At 41.1% G+C, this 18,612-nt stretch overlaps 1 protein-coding gene across 1 annotated transcript; it reads left to right on the top strand.

Annotated features, from left to right (window-relative positions):
• Positions 1–9,043: 9,043 nt before the first annotated feature.
• On the top strand, positions 9,044–11,174 carry LOC125511455 (sugar transport protein MST1). The gene is made up of 2 exons (XM_048676837.2): positions 9,044–9,331; positions 9,416–11,174. Exons 1-2 carry the CDS (start codon positions 9,190–9,192, stop codon positions 10,819–10,821), a joined length of 1,548 nt encoding a protein of 515 aa, XP_048532794.2. The 5' UTR covers positions 9,044–9,189; the 3' UTR covers positions 10,822–11,174.
• The last annotated feature ends 7,438 nt before the right edge of the window (positions 11,175–18,612 follow it).

The following is an 18,612-nucleotide window of genomic DNA, read 5'->3' as shown; positions in this document are numbered from 1 at the left end:
TCCACCATAAACAAGTGGTGGTTCCACATGGGCAAAGATGTCGGTGCCATTCTTGCCACTAGAAGAAGGAGCCTTTTCACTACTAGCTTCCCCCTTGTCGGGGATAGCATCCGACACCTTGTTGGCGGGATCACCCACTTTCAATGGTGCGGTGGAAAGTTTAAGCCCCTCAAGAAATTTAGTAAACATGCTTTCAACTTCGGTCGTCATGGAGGTTTTCAATGTCTCCAAGGCCACATTGAACTCCTCACGAGAGATCGAAGTTCCCCCATCTCCCATAGACGAGATCGGATTCACACCAGAGTGTTCCTCCACACCGTCTACGGTATCAACCATACTCTTTGGACGGTAAAGTCCTTAATAAAGAGACGAGGCTCTGATACCAATTGAAAGGATCGATATGGTTGACTAGAGGGGGGTGAATACGCAACTACCAATTTTAGCTTTTCTTTACCAAATTAAACTTTGCATCAAAGTAGGTTGTCTAGATGTGCAACTAGGTGAGCAACCTATATGATGCAATAACAACAAGCATACAAGCAAGCAAGGGTAGAAACAATAAAGAGCTTGCACAAGTAAAGGTAAGAGATAACCAAGAGTGGATCCGGTGGAGACGAGGATGTGTTACCGAAGTTCCTTCCTTTTGAGGGGAAGTACGTCTCCGTTGGAGCGGTGTGGAGGCACAATGCTCCCCAAGAAGCCACTAGGGCCACCGTATTCTCCTCATGCCCTCACACAATGCGAGATGCCGTGATTCCACTATTGGTGCCCTTGAAGGCGGCGACCGAACCTTTACAAACAAGGTTGGGGCAATCTCCACAACTTATCGGAGGCTCCCAACAAGACCACGAAGTTTCACCACAATGGAATATGGCTCCGAGATGACCTCAACCGTCTAGGGTGCTCAAACACCCAAGAGTAACAAGATCCGCTAGGGATGAGTGGGGGAATCGAAAATCCCTTGGTGGAAGTGTAGATTGAGGCCTTCTCAACCACTCCCGAGCAAATCAACAAATTTGATTGGCTAGAGAGATAGATCGGGCGGAAATCAAGCTTGGAGTATTTAATGGAGCTTGAGCAATAAATGGAGCTTGAGCAATAAATGGAGATTGGGGGAGGAAGAGGTAGGTGAGAAGGAGGAAGGGGACTCCCTTTTATAGTGGGGGCAATAATCTCGTTGCCCCCCACCAACCAGCCCCGCACAGGGCGGTACTACCGCTGAGAGGGGGGCGGTACTACCGCCAGGCGACGGTACTGCCGCGCCAACCAGCGGTACTGCCGCGCTAAGGAGACTTAGTAGGGAACGGACCCAAATGCGGTACTACCGCGGTGGTAGGGCGGTACTACCGCTCCTGGAACGGTACTACCGCCACTACAACCGTGACTAGTGCCGCAAAACCCGACACGAGAAAAAGACCTCTCGAATCGAGGCGGTAGGAGCCAGACTACCCAGCGGTACTACGGCAGTGGGGTCAAGGGCGGTAGTACCGCTGTGGAGCGGTACTGCCGCTTGTGACCCTTCGGTCGTAGTACCGCAGGCAGTGCGGTACTACCGCTGGGGCGCGCGAGAGAGAGAGAAGGGATCTCTCAAATATGTTGAGGACACGGCGGAGGTGCCAGGCCCCCAGCGGTACTACTGCTGTGGAGCCAAGGGCGGTACTACCGCTGCGGAGTGGTACTGCCGCTTGGCTCCTCAGCGGTACTACCGCTTAGACCCAGACAGGACAAGGAAGAGAGGAGAGATCTCTTCAATGGAAAGGAAATGCTCGGAGGGTGAGAAGCTGATGTGTACGTGATGATTCCACCCATGCAAAACCCCAGCGGACCCCCTCTTGATAGTACGGTGCCCTCTACGCAACTAGTCCATCGAGAAAGAGACGAAAGTGCTACACCGTCTTGAAATACACTCCGAGGGGAAGAAGGCGTCTCGTGCCAGGGGAGAATCTGTGAATTATTCAAAGCACAAGATTAGTCCGCAAACATGTTGTCATCAATCACCAAAACTACCTTGAGAGAGATATGCCGTAACACATATCATGTTTACATGTTGGTTCTCATGAGACCTAAACTTGGAGGAACGGGGTATGCATGCAGAACTTATAATGGGAAGTTCAAAGCACCCTTGTAGGGTTAAATTTTCAAAAAGTCATGTATGCGGTTACGAGCAACTTAGAAATTTATAATTGTTGGAAATATGTCCTAGAGGCAATAATATTGTATTATTATATTTCCATGTTTATAATTAAGAGTTTATATTCTATGCTATAATTCCTATGATCTTGGAATATGTGATTTAGTGAAAAACTCATATGCACATGTGGAATGATAAACGGTAAAACCTGACTCCTAGTCTTGCCTCTAAAACTAGCTCAAGTGTTATTTGTGACCACGTTTTCCGGGTCTTGAGATATCATTAAGTGTAATGATAGCCTTAGAGAAAATTTGAGAATATGACGTTGGAAGAACGATCATGTTGAATCGACCCAAACTTGTTTGTTATACTTTGAGATAATATCGTCAGTAGTCAATTGTTATAACACAGAGTGTTAACATGTGATTTAGTTCCTTAGACCATGAGAGTATCGTAGTCAGTTCTTATCGTGCTATTAACTTTGGAGCTACTCAAATGTCATCTGTAACACGGTGATCATAACGACAACTTATAGGTTCATAGAAAAGTTTGACGAGGGACTAGATAGCTCGAGAGTGGAATTTGCTCCTCCAATGATGGAGAGATATTTTTAGGGACCTCTCGGTGTGAAGACATCCGCCATTGTCTATCTAGACACAGGCGACTGTGTCACGAGGATACTGGAACATGTTAATGATAAGGAAGAATGAAACCGGTAACAAGGAGACCGATATAATGAGCATATGTATGACTCAAGAGGATACCAATATATCTCACGTCAGATTTGGTAAAGTGCCATGAATCAAAGGGAATATCACATGATAACCAAAGGCTCACTCGAATGTCATTTGTGTACTCATATGGATCGATATGGATGTCCACGGTTCCGCTATCGGTCATTGAACGAAAGGGGTTTTGTTCATGTCTATGTTTTACCAAACCTACAGGGTCATAAGCTTAAGGTAATCACGATCTGCTGAGTGTTAGTAGGACAGGAGTGATGAGAAAATATTTATGAAATAGTTTCATTAATATTGGAAATAGTTTCAAGAGGAACTAAAAGCGTTTCGGGGTCACCGGAAGGGTTTCGGGGTTTACCGGGTAATATCGATAAATTATATATATGTGGAAATAATTTCCGATGATGTTAAATTAATATTAGAAGGCTCTAAATATGATAAGGAGGCTTTTATATTTATTTAAATATCAATGGGCCTTAAAAGGCCAAGTGTTGGAGAACTACTTGGGCTACTTGGGCCCAATAGTGGTGGCGCCCCCTTCCCCCTTGTAGAAGGAAGGGGGAGGCCGAATTGGAGGGGAAGTCCCCCTCCTCTTGTCCGGCCAAGGGGGGATACTTCCCCCCCTTGTGTGGCGCCCCTTCCCCTCCACTAGCCTATATATCTAGAGGTTTTGGGCACTTTCGAACACACAAGTTTTTGGACCCTCCTCTGGTTTCCTAATTCTAGTTCTCGTTGATCCAATTAGAGCTAGACCTAGATCCTCTAATCCTCATAATTAGAAGCCTAGTATGGTTCTAATATCCTCCCTCTAATTCTCCGGAGACGATTAGCTCTAGACGGTGAAGCACTGTCGGATTATGGAGACCGTACGCTTGCCATCTGTGGAGAGGCTATGCTTTCGGTCTTCCGTTCGAGGGACTGTTCGTGGACGGTTCGAGGATCGTTCATCAACAGTTCGAGGGACTTCAAGTACGATCTACACCGACTCGTCTTCTTTCGCCGCAACTCGGACTTCGTAACGATCCGACGAAAATTGTTATTGCATCTTCATAGTGTTCTTGGTTGATCGTAAGGCCATTTTTTTGTTTTCTACTACGTTTCCCAACAATAATGCCAAGCATAGACAACTTCAACTAATAACTAAAACTTGCTCGAACGTGTGTGTATCATGATTGGCTCTTCTTGTGGGTATGCAAGCAAGAAGAGAACATGGTGGGGGTGATGTTTGGAATCCTAGGTAGGTGTTTAGGATCACTTATTGATCAACTAGTTTGTGACTCCCTTTGTGTAGGTTGATCTCATCTTATTCTAGTATTCGTATGACTAGTTGGTTTACATTGCTTGGCTTCGTGCTAAAACCTCAATACTTAACCATATCCAACCTAAGTATTGTTAGTCTTGGTATCCTTGGTAATGTGACTTGTGGATTCCTCAAGGCTCAAAGATACGGCAACAACCCCAGGTGCATGTACAGGTTAAGGTAAAGCTTTGCTCTGAGAATGCGGAATGTTCTACGTGGAGTTCTACTTCAACAACGACTAGTAGAGATAAGGATCCCGGTCGGCAGCTTGAAACCCGTTTGTTATGGGACGTTTGCTTATGTTCTAGCCTCTTTAGACAACTTTGGTTCTTGTCCATACTTGGACCCGTGTTTATTTCCTGTTGTAATGTTGGATCATGTGATCTCTGATTGGTGTATAACTATATTATCATATTGGCATATGTTTGCCCTTTTGTTCACTCATATTAAACTCATCTATCTTGTGTAGCTGTACTTCTTGTGATGTTCCATCTTTGTTCACCAACATATGACATTGCGTGTATGTTATGAAGTCATATGTTGGGGCAACCAATATGCGCTTCTATCCTTAGCGAGGATAGCAAAGTCTTCGTTGAGGCTAGGACCACATGGTGGGTGCTACAAAGAATCACACACGTCTCACCTGACGCACATCCGGCCAAAACAACTTTTCTGAATTTCTTGATGGATATGCTTGATGTGATATTCGTTTTATTTACTGAGCGTGAAGAGTGGTGACAAGCGAAGTGGTAGATTATGTGTGGTTTTGGAAAGAATGGCTAGAAAAGGGGACCACACAAACTATTAGGGAAAACGCGGTTGGAAAAGAAATCACTATTTCTAATTAGTTGTAGGCCTAATTAATTGCCCGCCTAATTTATCAATTGCATTAATGACTCGGTTTTTAAATTGATTCCGCGTGAAAAGTTCTTGTTTAAATGAAACTAATTAATTACATATGTATCTGGCTAATTAATTGCATTAATGGATTGATTTCAAAATTGATTCGGTGCCTAGTTTCTATTTTTTCGCATTAATGGTTGCATGCGGACGACGACGATGTATGCATTCCCCTTGGTTCAAAATAGATTTTTACCTAGTGATATTCCGTTGTTAGACAACAGCAAAAGATATTTGTTTCCATATGATACAAAAATGTTAGGGTTCCAATACCAAAACTAAGGGAACAAAACATAGACCGACATCCATGTGCACAAAGGCAAAAAAACAAGAGCAATTTTACAATGGTTCTTCTTACCTCTAGAGAGGTAAGATATAGCGAATCCTAGCCACTGATTATTGATGATTTTTATAGTGCAAAAAGATCATATCTAACCCGCTAGTTAATATATCGTGGCATAAAAAGGAAACTAATAATGCACGTTATTGTCTTTCCTATACATTCCTCACGAAATCAAGGATATTACAACAATTAACTCAACGTATTTTGAAGATGAAACATTCTAAGAGCATGGCGAATGGTACGCCCAACTGCTGGCTATATGATGTCGTCAGGTCATCTATACTCATCACTTATAGTCACTCATAAAACAAGGTTAGCTATAAGATTGGTTATAAGACTAGTGCTTTTTTTCCATCCTCTCTCTATCTCTTTCTTCACATTTATTGTATCTTTTTTTAAAGAATCTATTGTATCTTCCTAAGAGCATGTGTATAGCTAGGCTCTTGCATGAGAACCCACTCCCCTTACTTCTTCATGTCTCTCTCTTCACATAGGCAAAATTGTCATGTAAGCGGGCTATAAGCCTATTATTGTACTTGCTCTAAGCAGCTTTTACTTCTCATAGTACAAGTATATTATACATGAAATGTTTAAAAATGTTCTAGTATATTAAAAAAAAGTATGGATGGATGACTCAAATTGTGTGTGCCTTATTTAAAAAAAATTAATTTAATTTGCATGTGGAAAAGATTGTTGTCAATGGATTCTCAAATTTTGTTTTGTTGAAATTTGATTGAAAGCAAGTAGATGATTTAAAGTTGTACTCCCTCCATTCCTAAATATAAGTCTTTTTAGATATTTTAAGATGATCTACATACGAATGTATATAGACGTATTTTAGAGTGTCGATTCACCTATTTTGCTTTGTATGTATTTCAAATTGGAATCTCTTAAAGACCTATATTTAGGAACAGAGGGAGTATGTAGCAATTCTGCTGGCATGTCAAGCTAGTAATTGTTTTAACCGTGCAAACATTTGATGTGTACACAAGTTACATTGCATACTCTTTTTGAAGTAAACATTTTAATCGTGCAAACATTTGATGTGTATACAAGTTACATTGCATACTGTTTTTGAAAGTATTTATTTGTTTAACGTAATAGTTTATATGGCAAGAGTTCTTAGCAGTATATTTTCATAGTATTAATAGGAGTCCTTTGAAAAATGAAAAAATTACTGCCTATTTAGTAATCTTACTTCTTAGATGATAAGAGATTATGTGGCCCTTGGATCAAAAAACATAGATAGCTAAAATAGTTTGGGATCATGTTAAAATTTCTCAAAAAACAAATGGCTTCCACATAAGACCGCTAACATCAAAACAAGAGCTACTACTCTTGGAATGAACGCTCTTTATCATTAGTTAATCTGCTACACCTATGTAGGAAACGAGTGCCATGATTGATCCAAAGTCTTCGTCTGACATATAACCCGTATAACCATCAAGGTTAGTAGTTGGCTGATCACGCTTACCACATGATGACAAACAAAAAGAACGTATAAGAAATAAAAAGAACATATAAAGCCAACCATTGTTCTGTGAACTCATTCGGTCTTATGATGGACTTGCAGATATATCTATTGTCAGACAACAAGTGTTCAATTTTCATGTCAATAGCTACATGCCATCTGACATCGTGAATATATGTATTGGACCCACATTAACCTCGGTTGTTCAATTTTAAGTGCAAGTGGAACCATGCATGATGAAATGCATAGAGTCTGTTTGGTTAGAGACTAATGTGGCCAAGCCAAAGTGTGGCTGAGAAATTGGACGCCAAACTTTGACAAAAGTTGACAAAAAAATTGTCTCTATGACAAGTGGGATATAGGGACAATAAAGTGTGGCAAGCCAAAGTGTGGCAAAAATCAAACACATGCCAACTAAACTTTGGCTTGGCAAACTGTGTCTGCGAACCAAACAGCCCCATACTCCATTCACATAGTCCAAACTACTATTCCTGTGTTTACAGAGGGAGTCTTCTCTAAGCAAATGAATCATGTATACTTCCTCCGTAAGCTAATATAAGAGCATTTAGATTACTATTTTAGTTATCTAAACACTCTTATATTAGTTTACAGAGGGAGTACTAATCATCTTTATTAGTTCCCTAGTTGACCTGGTGGCATGGCTAACCACTTCACAGCTGGTTTGTTCGATCTGGGTTACAAAATGCCTCGTGGTTGTGACAAGAGTTTTAAATTTAAATGATTTTGTATCTGCGCCAACCCTATGGTACTTCCGTACTATGCGGTACTTGCCGTTGCAAGACCCGTCAAACAATACGACTTCTATGCAGCGGAAGTTAGGTTTCTTATTTTTAGTGAAGATTCAAGGATAGTGATAGGAATCGGGCTTAGTATCACATTTACAGCTAAGTCTAGGTTGGTTAGTTACTCACCTAATCTTGAGTCAGCTAGCCTAACCATGGTGAGATATGGTTGTTGTATCTTGTCATGCAGTAAGATTAGTCATAGTGGGAGTAACTTAGGTAGTAATATAGCGTACTTCAAGAAAATTCATACAGTATGTGACACGTAGTTAATGAGAAGAGAGGTGTTTAGAGTAACATAATATGTTAATGTAACATAACGCTTCCTGAAAAGGGATGAGTCTACAAGCTAATAAATGAACTCATTTATGACACTATTATTACGTTACTTTGTACTATGGAGGTAATAACTTAGACTAGTGTCATATGCATGACACTAATATAAGTTACTCCCCACTATGACCAGCTTAAGGACCCTCTCATTGCTCCACCTTGGACTATTATAGCAGTATATCATAATATTACGTAAAAATCTAATGTGATACCCTATTTAACGAGAAAAGATAGAGTTGCCATAGTATTTTCTTCGTTTTTATTTACTCTGCATGTCCATAGTATTTCCTTCGTTTTTATTTACTCCGCATGTTAGCTTTGGTCAAAGTCAAATTTTATAAACTTTGACAAAGTTTATAGACAAAAATATTAACATATACAATAACAAATCAATACCATTAGATTTATTATTAAATATACTTTCACATCATATAGATTTGTTATTGAATATTACTTGGTCAAACTTTATGAAGTTTGACTTTAATCAAATCTAATACGCAGAGTAAATAAGAGGGTGTTTGTTTCCAGGGACTTATTGGTCTAGGGACTTAAATAAGTCCATATAAGTCCCATCTAAACCAAACAGGAGAGACTTATAGGGACTTAAAGTGAGCATTTAGGACTTATGAAATAAGACTCTCAAGGAGGGACTTATAGAGACTTATAGTTGTAATATGGTCTTATAGAGACTTATAAGTCTCAGGAACCAAACAGGTAGGAACTTTTTAAGGACTTGAGACTTATAAGTTGAGACTAAAAAAAGTCCTAGAACTTATGAACCAAACAGGAAAACGTAGGGAGTAATATAGGGCTATAAACCGGAAGGGAGCAATAATATCTCATAAATTTTCTCACACAAAAGATAGTATCAAATCAGAATTATTTTAAATGCAGCACAAATATAGTGCATTGAGAGTGCCATATCTAAACATGAATGCCAACTCAAAAACAAACAAACATGAACGCGAGATATACACCGGGGTGCCCAAAGTTGACCAATCTATAAATACAAGAGGATGCCGGCCCCTTCCTCGGTACCGTTGCTGCCAGTCAGCTCTCCCTCTCGATAACTTGACCAGTGACACTACAATACTCTACTGGTAGCACGAGAAACCTTTGCAGGGCGTCCACTCCACACACACACACACACAACAGGCGAGGGAACGCGATGGCCGTAGGTGCCGTTGGCGTCGAGGCTGGCCATGGTTCCCCTTTGGCTTACGGCGGCGAGCTCACGTTCACCGTGGTCATGACCTGCCTTGTGGCGGCCTCCGGCGGCCTCATCTTCGGCTACGACATCGGCATCTCAGGTCAGATTCACCCACAGCTTACTATGATCTTGCGCGGTGTGCTCGTCTCGTTTCTGATTGCTTGCTAACTGCTGTGAAATCCAGGCGGCGTCTCGCAGATGAAGCCCTTCTTGCAGACCTTCTTCCCCAAGGTGCTCAGGCGGATGGCGGACGCGAAGCGGAGCCAGTACTGCATCTTCGACAGCCACGCGCTGACCTCCTTCACCTCGTCCCTCTACATCGCGGGGCTCGTGTCGTCCTTCGCCGCTGGCCGCGTCACCAGGTCGCTGGGCCGGCGTGGCGTGATGCTGCTGGGCGGGGCTCTCTTCTTCGCGGGCGGCGCCATGACCGGCGCCGCGATGAACCTCGCCATGCTCATCGTCGGCCGCATGCTGCTCGGCTTCGGCGTCGGGTTCACCAACCAGGCCACCCCGCTGTACCTCGCCGAGATGGCCCCCGCGCGGTGGCGCGGCTCCCTCGGCGTCGCCTTCCAGTTCTTCCTCGCCCTCGGGATCCTCATCGCCAACCTCGTCAACTACGGCACCGCGCGCCTCGAGTGGGGCTGGAGGCTCTCCCTCGGCCTCGCCGGCGCGCCGGCCATCGTCATCTTCGTCGGCGCTCTCTTCCTCACCGACACGCCCAGCAGCTTCATCATGCGCGGGAAGGCCGACCTCGCCCGGTCGGCGCTCCTCCGGGTGCGCGGGGCCAGCGCGAACGTGGACGCCGAGCTCAAGGACATCACGCGCGCCGTGGAGGCCGCGCAGAGCAGCGAGGAAGGCGCGTTCCGGAAGCTGTTCGCCGATCGGCAGTACCGCCCGCACCTGACCTTCTCCGTCGTGGTGCCGTTCTGCCACCAGCTGAGCGGCATGATGGTCCTGACCTTCTTCTCGCCGCTGGTGTTCCGCATCGCCGGCTTCGGGAGCAACGCGGCGCTGATGGGCGCGGTCATCCTCGCCGCCGTCAAGTTCGGCTCGCTCATCCTCTCCACGCTGGTGATCGACCGGTACGGCCGTAAGGTGCTCGTCATGGTGGGCGCGGTGATCATGGTCGTGTGCCAGGTCGCGAACGCGTGGATCATGGGAGCGCAAGCCGCCAACGGCCACATACCGCGGGCTTACGGGGTGGCGCTGCTGGTGCTCACCTGCGTGCAGGGCGCCGGGTTCGGCATGTCGTGGGCGCCGCTCATCTGGATCATCCCCGGCGAGATCTTCCCGATGGAGATACGGTCGGCGGGGCAGTCGGTGAGCGTGTCGACCACGCTGGGGCTCACCTTCCTGCAGACGCAGACCTTCCTCGCCCTGCTGTGCCGGCTCAAGTACGCCACGTTCGCCTACTACGCAGCCTGGGTGGTGGCTCTCACGGCCTTCGTCTTGGTCTTCCTGCCGGAGACCAAGGGCGTACCCCTCGAGTCCATGGGCTCCGTCTGGGAGCGCCACTGGTACTGGAAGAGGTTCGTCGGCGACGGCCACGGCCGGCGCAAACCAGCTTCATCTCCGTCTGCGTCAACATGAGCTATCTGTTCGTTTGTCCGTTCAACGACAACCTTGGTGTGCCGTGTACGCATGCTCAGTTAAAATTTTATTTAGGAGAGTGGCATTCTTCTTCTTCTTGCTTGGACTTGGAGTATCTTGTGTATTGACTTGCGGATGAATTTGCGATGTTGCTATCATGGGTACTGAATGTTTTTTTTCTTTTGACAGCTTGGATAATGGGTATGTTATTAATCGTCAGTCTATATATGTATACATGTTCTTGTGTAATGAAACGTGCTGATTACCGGAATATCTTCAACATGAGTACCTGCTGGTCAACAAATTGTAATCGACTCGACGCAAAAAAGGAAAAATATGGGCGTTCATATATATGTTCATAATGAGCTGAAATGATTGTCTTTTCTATCGCCGATGACACACAAAGTCATATTTTACAATCGCTCTGTTGTCTTACAACATTATTGTGATATCCCATTAGAAGGTTTTTAATGTTCCAGGAGAAAGGTTTATTGTGATGTCCCATTGTGTGTTATCATTGTTGTGATGACACATAAGTCTTTCCATTATTGTGACTCACTTTTAGAAGGATTTTTCTTCTTCTTCCCTGAGACTACTCACAATGAAAATAGCATAGGTAGTAACATCACACATATCTAGATAAAATAGATGATGTGACAAGTAATAAATGAAGAAAGAGAGACATGTGGTAACATAGCTAGTTACTACTAGTATGAGTAGCATCACACATGTCAAGGCAAGATAGATCTATAGCCTAATAAATGAAGTCTTGCATGTTACCACATGGGCATGTTACTACTCTATGTTACTATCCATTATGGCTAGTCTGATGGAATGTCAGTCTATCTCTTTTAGTAACAGACGATGCATTTTATGGCAATATGACTCTAGAGGGGGGGGGGGGCATTCGATCTGTTTGCTCCTCGCAGGGTCCAAATCTTTCTGTGGCTTCTATCTCATAAACAAGCCTATGACTAGAGACAAATTTGTACAAAAGAAACTTGAATATACCTTTGGATTGTGTACTTTGCAATGAGCAAGAAATTGTTTCTCATCTGCTCTTTGATTGTGCAGTTTCTAAATTTTTTTGGAAATAGTTGTCTAGCTTCTTTGGAATAACTTTAGGATATGATTTTCCTTTCGTTGCCAGATTTTGGCCTGCTAACAACAACCACGTGTGCATAATTTTACATGCGTTTGCATCTTATGGTGTACTTGGAAAACTAGAAATGCACACATATTTAATAATGCAATTTGGTCTGATATTAAGCTGGTGTGGTGGTTAATCCTAGTCTCTAAAAAAAGGAGGATCCTACACAAGGAGAAGCATCTCAGAAAAAAGATTCAATCTCTGAGATGATCCCTTCATGGAATAGAAACTCCACATCGTCTCTCCTTGGGGTAACTGACCCTGACCTTGGCACTGGTTCTCTCAATAGTGCCCTCCTCTCTAGCATGTCCTTAGTTGATCCAGTCAATAACCACCGGGTGAGGGGAGTGGGCAGATGCTTTGCCATCCCCTACCTCGAGCCCAAAGAGACCAAAGCCTTCCATGCTTAGCCCCTGCAATCCTCTCGAGCTGACCAACTTGTCCCTACAGTCCCCGCTGAAGAAATCCAAGATCACCTTTTGTCGGTGTCAAAACCGGCAGACCTGGGTAAGGGGGCCGAGCTATTAGATCGGATCGATGGGTAAAAGAGAAAGAACACACAACATTTACCCAGGTTCAGGCCCCCTCTATGGAGGTAAAACCCTACGTCCTGCTCTTGCTTATATTACAGATGTATCGAAGTACAGAGTTGATCCTCGTCGGGTGTTGGTTTGCACTATCGGGATAGGAGATCGCTGGTTTGATTGCTGGACCTTTTTCATTCAAGTTTATAGTTATCATTTATGTTGTTAGGCCAAATTGGTATAGAAAATATTTATTCTCGTATAGTGCACTAAATGTCATCAAGCCTGGTGGTTAATCGCCAATTGGGTTGCACCCTTTTCATTCGTGTTCAAGAAAATTACTTTACGCTGTTAATCTAAAGAATACTATATAACCTATTAATCCCACTTCAACAACAAATGTCATCGGTTGTTTCGGTAAGGCGCGCTCCAAAATATTGGACAGTTTTTCCTCTTAATACGATTTGTGTTGTTTCTAACCTACCATGGTTATTTTTGTGCAAGATTTTTCTCTTGCAAAAAGAGCAGGCCCCACATGCTGTCCCCACCGTCTGATCACTGATAGCGGGCTCCATGCCTGCTGGCACGTCTCGTCAGCACCAAGGATGTATAAAAACGAGTTTTGCATCGCATTTACACGGCAAAGTCAAGTTTTTGCATCACTTCAATGTACACCGCAAATTTATAGACCATTCATGTCAAGTTCTAGTATCACTGCACAAGTGCTGTAATTGACTTTCCCCGCAAAAAAAAAGTGCTGTAATTGACTCCTTTTCCGAGTTGTTTGTAGGACTTGTATTTTAAGACGAGAGCGGTTCTCGTTCCACGCCGTGAAGAATATGGTGGTCGCGAAAGGGAAACGGATACTGCCTCGACGGCAAGCAGCTGGCACTCACGTCGTCGCTGCACGTTGCCTGGCTTGGCTGGTGCCGTCCGTCGCTCGTGGTCGTGGCCAGCCCAGCTGCATGGCGCAAAGTGTTTTTTACCGGAGGCGGGAGCTACCGGTGATCTTTCCACCAATGAGGTGCTGCCACATCTAAAGTTGTGGGACCATGTGTATGTGTATATGAAAGTATTCATTGCAAAAAATCTCTTGTATTTGTGATTTAAGTCTAGTCAATGTCAGAATGATGCAGTACCTTTTAACAGGAACGGTACACATGCATGCATGCAGAATCTCTCCTCTCTCTCACACACAAATCCATCCATTTTATCTTTGTTTAAAATTTCAGATGGACAATATCTCTCACACTAATTTTCTATTATTGAAATATTTTATATATTCAAATCCCTGAACATGTGATTTGTAGAACAAGACCAATTTTGAATATATTTAAACTAGTTTAAGTTTTTCTATTTCAATCGTATCAAAATTTAAATTTCACTTATTTCAAATTTACTTATTCAAAATAATTGGAATCAATTTTGAAACTAGTGAAATATTTTTTGAAATAAGTGAAATCAGTTTTCTGAAACTAGTTTGTTCAAACATGTCAAACTGATTATTTCAAAACATTTTGGTAATGAATGGAATAAGTTTAATGAAATGAGTGAAGTCAGTTCTTTTGAAATGAATGAAATAAGTTTTATATTGAAACGATTGAAACCACTTTTCTAAATATAGTTTTCTTTGTGAGTTTCATATTTCAGCTTATGAAACTGTTTCTTTACTCCATTATGTATTTTTCTAAAACTAATGAAATCTATCTCTTGTAATGAGTGTAATCAGTTTTTTGAAACAAGTGAAATATAGTATTTCAATGGAGCGACTGTAATGGGTTTTCTTAAATGAGTGAAATGAGTTATTTGAAAAAGTGAAATATGTCTTTTTGGTGTGAAACGACTTTTTCAATGTGTGAAACTGACATTTCTGCTAAGCGAAATATGTTTCAATATTTGTTTCGAAATATGTTTTCTCAACTGAGAGAAGTATGTTTTCACATCTGAGTGAAATCATTTTCTTCTTTGAGTGAAATATGTTTCTTCAGATGAGTGAAATTGGTTTTTTAAACATAAAGAAATTAGTTTTTTTAATGATTGAAATCAACTTTCTGAAATTAGTGAAACTAGTATTTTGAAACAACTAAAATTTGTGTTTCCTAATGCGTGAAAATATGTTCTCTCAACCGAGTGAGATATGTTTTCTCAACCGAGTGAAATTATTTTTTCTTAAATGCGTAAAAATAATTAATTTCAGAAAAGGTGAAATATGTTTTCTCAATTGAGTGAAATATGTTTTCTCAAACAAGTAAAATATGTGTCTTAAAATAAGTGAAACCAATGTTTACAAAAGGTGAAATTATTATTTTGAAATTTGCAAAACAGGAGCAAACACTTTTATGAAATAGCAAAACAATCTTATTTTATGAAAGTGATGCCAAAGAAAATTGAAATATATAAATTAAAATTAGTTCAAATATATCCAACATTGATCTTATTCTAGAGGTCTTGTCAACACGATTTCAAATATATAAAAAGTTTCAAAAATAGACATTCACTTTAAAATATATCAATCATTCGAAATATATGGCCAAAATAAAGTGATGTCATTTATATGGGAAGAGAGAATCATGCATGTCCGGTCGGTCTCTTCATTCCAACTCTCTCTCTCTCTCTCTCTCTCTCTCTCTCTCCTGACAAAGTTGCATGGCATGCATGTATTTGGTCAGATGTGTCAGTGTGTGCCAGTTGTATTTAGATAGTATAAGAAGTGTAGTATATACTCTGACAGAGTGCACGAATCTTGACGAAACTAGATGGACAGCGGATGGTGTGCCGGCACCTCCCGCCACCGGTAAATTTACTTATTCGAGCTGCATGGCTGCATCAGCACGGCCAAGGCCACTGGACGTCAGCGCATCATGCTCGTGGGCGGGGCGCTCTTCCTCGCCGGTAGCGCCATCACCAGCGTGGCCATGCATCAACATCGCCTTCCCCGGTGCATTTATCTAATCTATCTACGTGCATACCACGGCGTGCCAGTGAAAGTCAAGTCTTCGGTTCACATACATATACACTGCATATGAATCCAGCCATTGTTCGCTGGACTCATTCGATCTTTGCAGTGGACTAACTACATCATGCCATCTAACATTGCCAAGATATCTTAGGAGCCACTAACCTCGCTTGCTTAATTTTAAGTGCAAGTGGAACCATGCATGGCTGGACTAACCGTCTAACAATAGGCTGACTGACGAGCCTTCAATCATGTCTGTTAACAAGTCTCTAGTTGACCTCGTGGCATGACTAACCACTTCACAGCTGGTTTGTCTGGTATGAGTTCCTACTATAAACATGACTCGTGATTGTTGTGACGGTTTTAAATTGAAATGATTCTCTGTTTTTTTCGGGTGAAATTGAAATGATTCTGTACTTACGCCCAACCTAAAGAAGTTCTAACGATACGTCATATGAGCTATCATATGACTATCGGATAGCAACGGACTGCTTGACGAACTATATAATATAAGCCATTGCAAAGAAATAAAGAACTCCGAGCAAATGAATCGTCAGCAATCATGTCGTCAATCATTGTTTTGATCGCTTTAGAGTTTTCCTTTTTATTTTCTTTTTCCTCCGCTAGGCAGAGATGCGTGTGTGTTAGTATTGGTGGTATGCATCCTAATCATGTGGATATTCATTGTGTGCTCATTGGGTTTGTATCAATTACTTTGATGCTTCATTTTGAGTTAATAAAATTCGATTTTTATTTTAAAAAAGTCTGTTTATAGTGCAGAATTTTTCATGTGCCAGCGGCAATCTTTCGCATCAGAGCACTCAGAGCATCTACAACCGGTTTTCTTCGTTTTTCTTTGTTTCCTTCTTGGGTTTCACTGTTTTCATTTTTTTGCATTGGTTTTCTTCAGTTTTCATTTTCTTTTTGGTTTCTTTATTTTTCTTTTTCGGGTTTTAGAAGTTTTCTTCGTTTTTCCTTTATTCTTTTTTATTTTCATTGGTTTCTATTTTTTCAACACATGTCTACTTTTTTTAGTACATAATATACATTTTTAGCGTATGTGTCAAACATTTTTTTGATGCACGTTCAACATTTTTCAATTACATGGTGTATGTTTTTTCTTTTAACACATCTTTTGAACACTTTTTTAATATACAATCAATATTTTTACAAATACGTGTTGAACATTTTTTTAAAAGTATATGGAGATTTTTTTACATTGTATACATAACTTTAAATGTTTTCAGTACACAATATATATTTTAAGTGAGCACATGAAATATTTTTTGATACACACTGGACATGTTAAAAATACACTATGTACATTTTTATTACTTCATGTTTGAACACCTATTTGAATACATGGTCAATATTTTTTCATACACGTTGAACATTTTTATGCTAATAAATGTTTTTGAACTATGCAAATATATTTTTACATTGTATAAATATTTTTTAAATGACAATTTTTTTGAAACGTGAGAATATGTCTTTAAAATGTCACGTACATTTTCTTAATGGTAAGAATCATTTTTTTATATTATGCAAACATTTGTTTACATTGTATACAAATTTCTCAGAAATTTCACATATAGTTTTTTGAAACGCAGGAACATTTTTTATTGTCACAAACATTGTTTTAGAAAGGTATCAACATTTTTTTAGTTGTGCTTCCATTTTTATATTGTGTTAACATTTTAAAATTCATGGTTTTATTTTTAAAATAAATTTATTTATTTCAAAATATAAATAAAAACAAAATAGAAGAAAAAAATGAACATCACGTAAATGTAGTGTCAGCGTGAGGAACCCACATTCCTACTGGGCCGGACCAACACCGGCTGCATGTAGGCGAGGCTGCCTTCCCGCGCGCTCATCTAATCAGGTCATTCAGCGTTCGCAGCAACCTGGCGACGTGAGGGGGGGGGGGGGGGGGGGGGCTCGCATCTTCAAGAGTTCTACGTGTCATCTTTTTTGTGAGAATAAATTTACTCTTTTTTTTCGGTGCCACGAGATTAGAGAGTTTTCTGTCTTTGCAGATCTGGCGAGTTTATATTGGTGTGTCAAACCTTTTTTGTTGGTTTGGTTCTTTGTGGAGTTGGAATCTTCCATCGACATCATGATGAAGATATTGTGATCCGACGACCTACACTTTTAGGGGATCATCCGTGGTCCAAGTACGTTCATCGATCAAGGTTTTCCATCTTTTTGGATGGGCGACTCGAGGCGCTTTCAAAAACCATTATTAATAATGTTCGTGCAGGTGAAAGAGTGACAACATCGTTAGTTAGTCCAAATGTAGCCTCTTTACAAAAGTCTTTGGAGTATTTTTTTTCCTAGCAGAGATTGATACCGCGAAGAAAGTGTTTTTGAAAAGGTTTCATTGTAATTATTAGTCGTAGGAGTTACTTTGTATTTTCTTGGATTTTAGATCCAAATTAGTGTAGCTGTAACTTTTATGAGTACGAATAAAATTACAAGTGCTTCTAAAAAAATCCAATCAAATCATTCTTTGGTCTAGGATAGGTAATCCTCCCCATTCCATGTTGGTATGTGACTCCCATTGAACCCGATCCTAATAAAAAATGGAAAAAAAAATTGAAAATCCAGGAAAATCGGAGTGTTTGAAAATGTTACAATTTGTTAACCTACCGCAAGAAAAATATGTTGCATCAATAAGATTTAGGAAACTATTGAACAAGAAACTTCTATGCTGCAATGTCGGACGTTCGACATCTCAGACGAAAAGGTAGATCCGGCGCTCCTATTGCCCCGTTGACACCATATATTTTGTTTTTGTAGTGTCAATAGTTGTTTCTTTACTAGCAATGTGCAAGGCATAATTTTCATAATATATACTCTTTTCATTTCTTTTTTTCTTTGCATACTTAGTTTAGTTTAAGTCAAATTTTGCAATGTTTGATAAATTTTTTTATTAAAAATATCAACATATGCAATACCAAATAACTACAATACGAAATATACTTCATGATGTATCTAATGACAATGATTTATTGTGAATGTTGATACTTTTTCTATAAACTTGGTCAAACGTCAGAAAGTTTAACCGAAGGCAAGCTTATTATAGTAATGAAATGAAGTTAGGGGTAGTGATGGTGATTATCTTAGTTGGCAGCTTAAACGCAATAGACGGCTGGGAT

The sequence above is a fragment of the Triticum urartu genome, chromosome 5A (assembly GCF_056163025.1).
Source record: "Triticum urartu cultivar PI428250 chromosome 5A, HENAU_Tu73, whole genome shotgun sequence".
Taxonomy (NCBI): domain Eukaryota; kingdom Viridiplantae; phylum Streptophyta; class Magnoliopsida; order Poales; family Poaceae; genus Triticum; species Triticum urartu.
The sequence above is the reverse complement of the archived record's forward strand: the minus strand, read 5'-3'. Positions and strand labels throughout refer to the sequence as shown.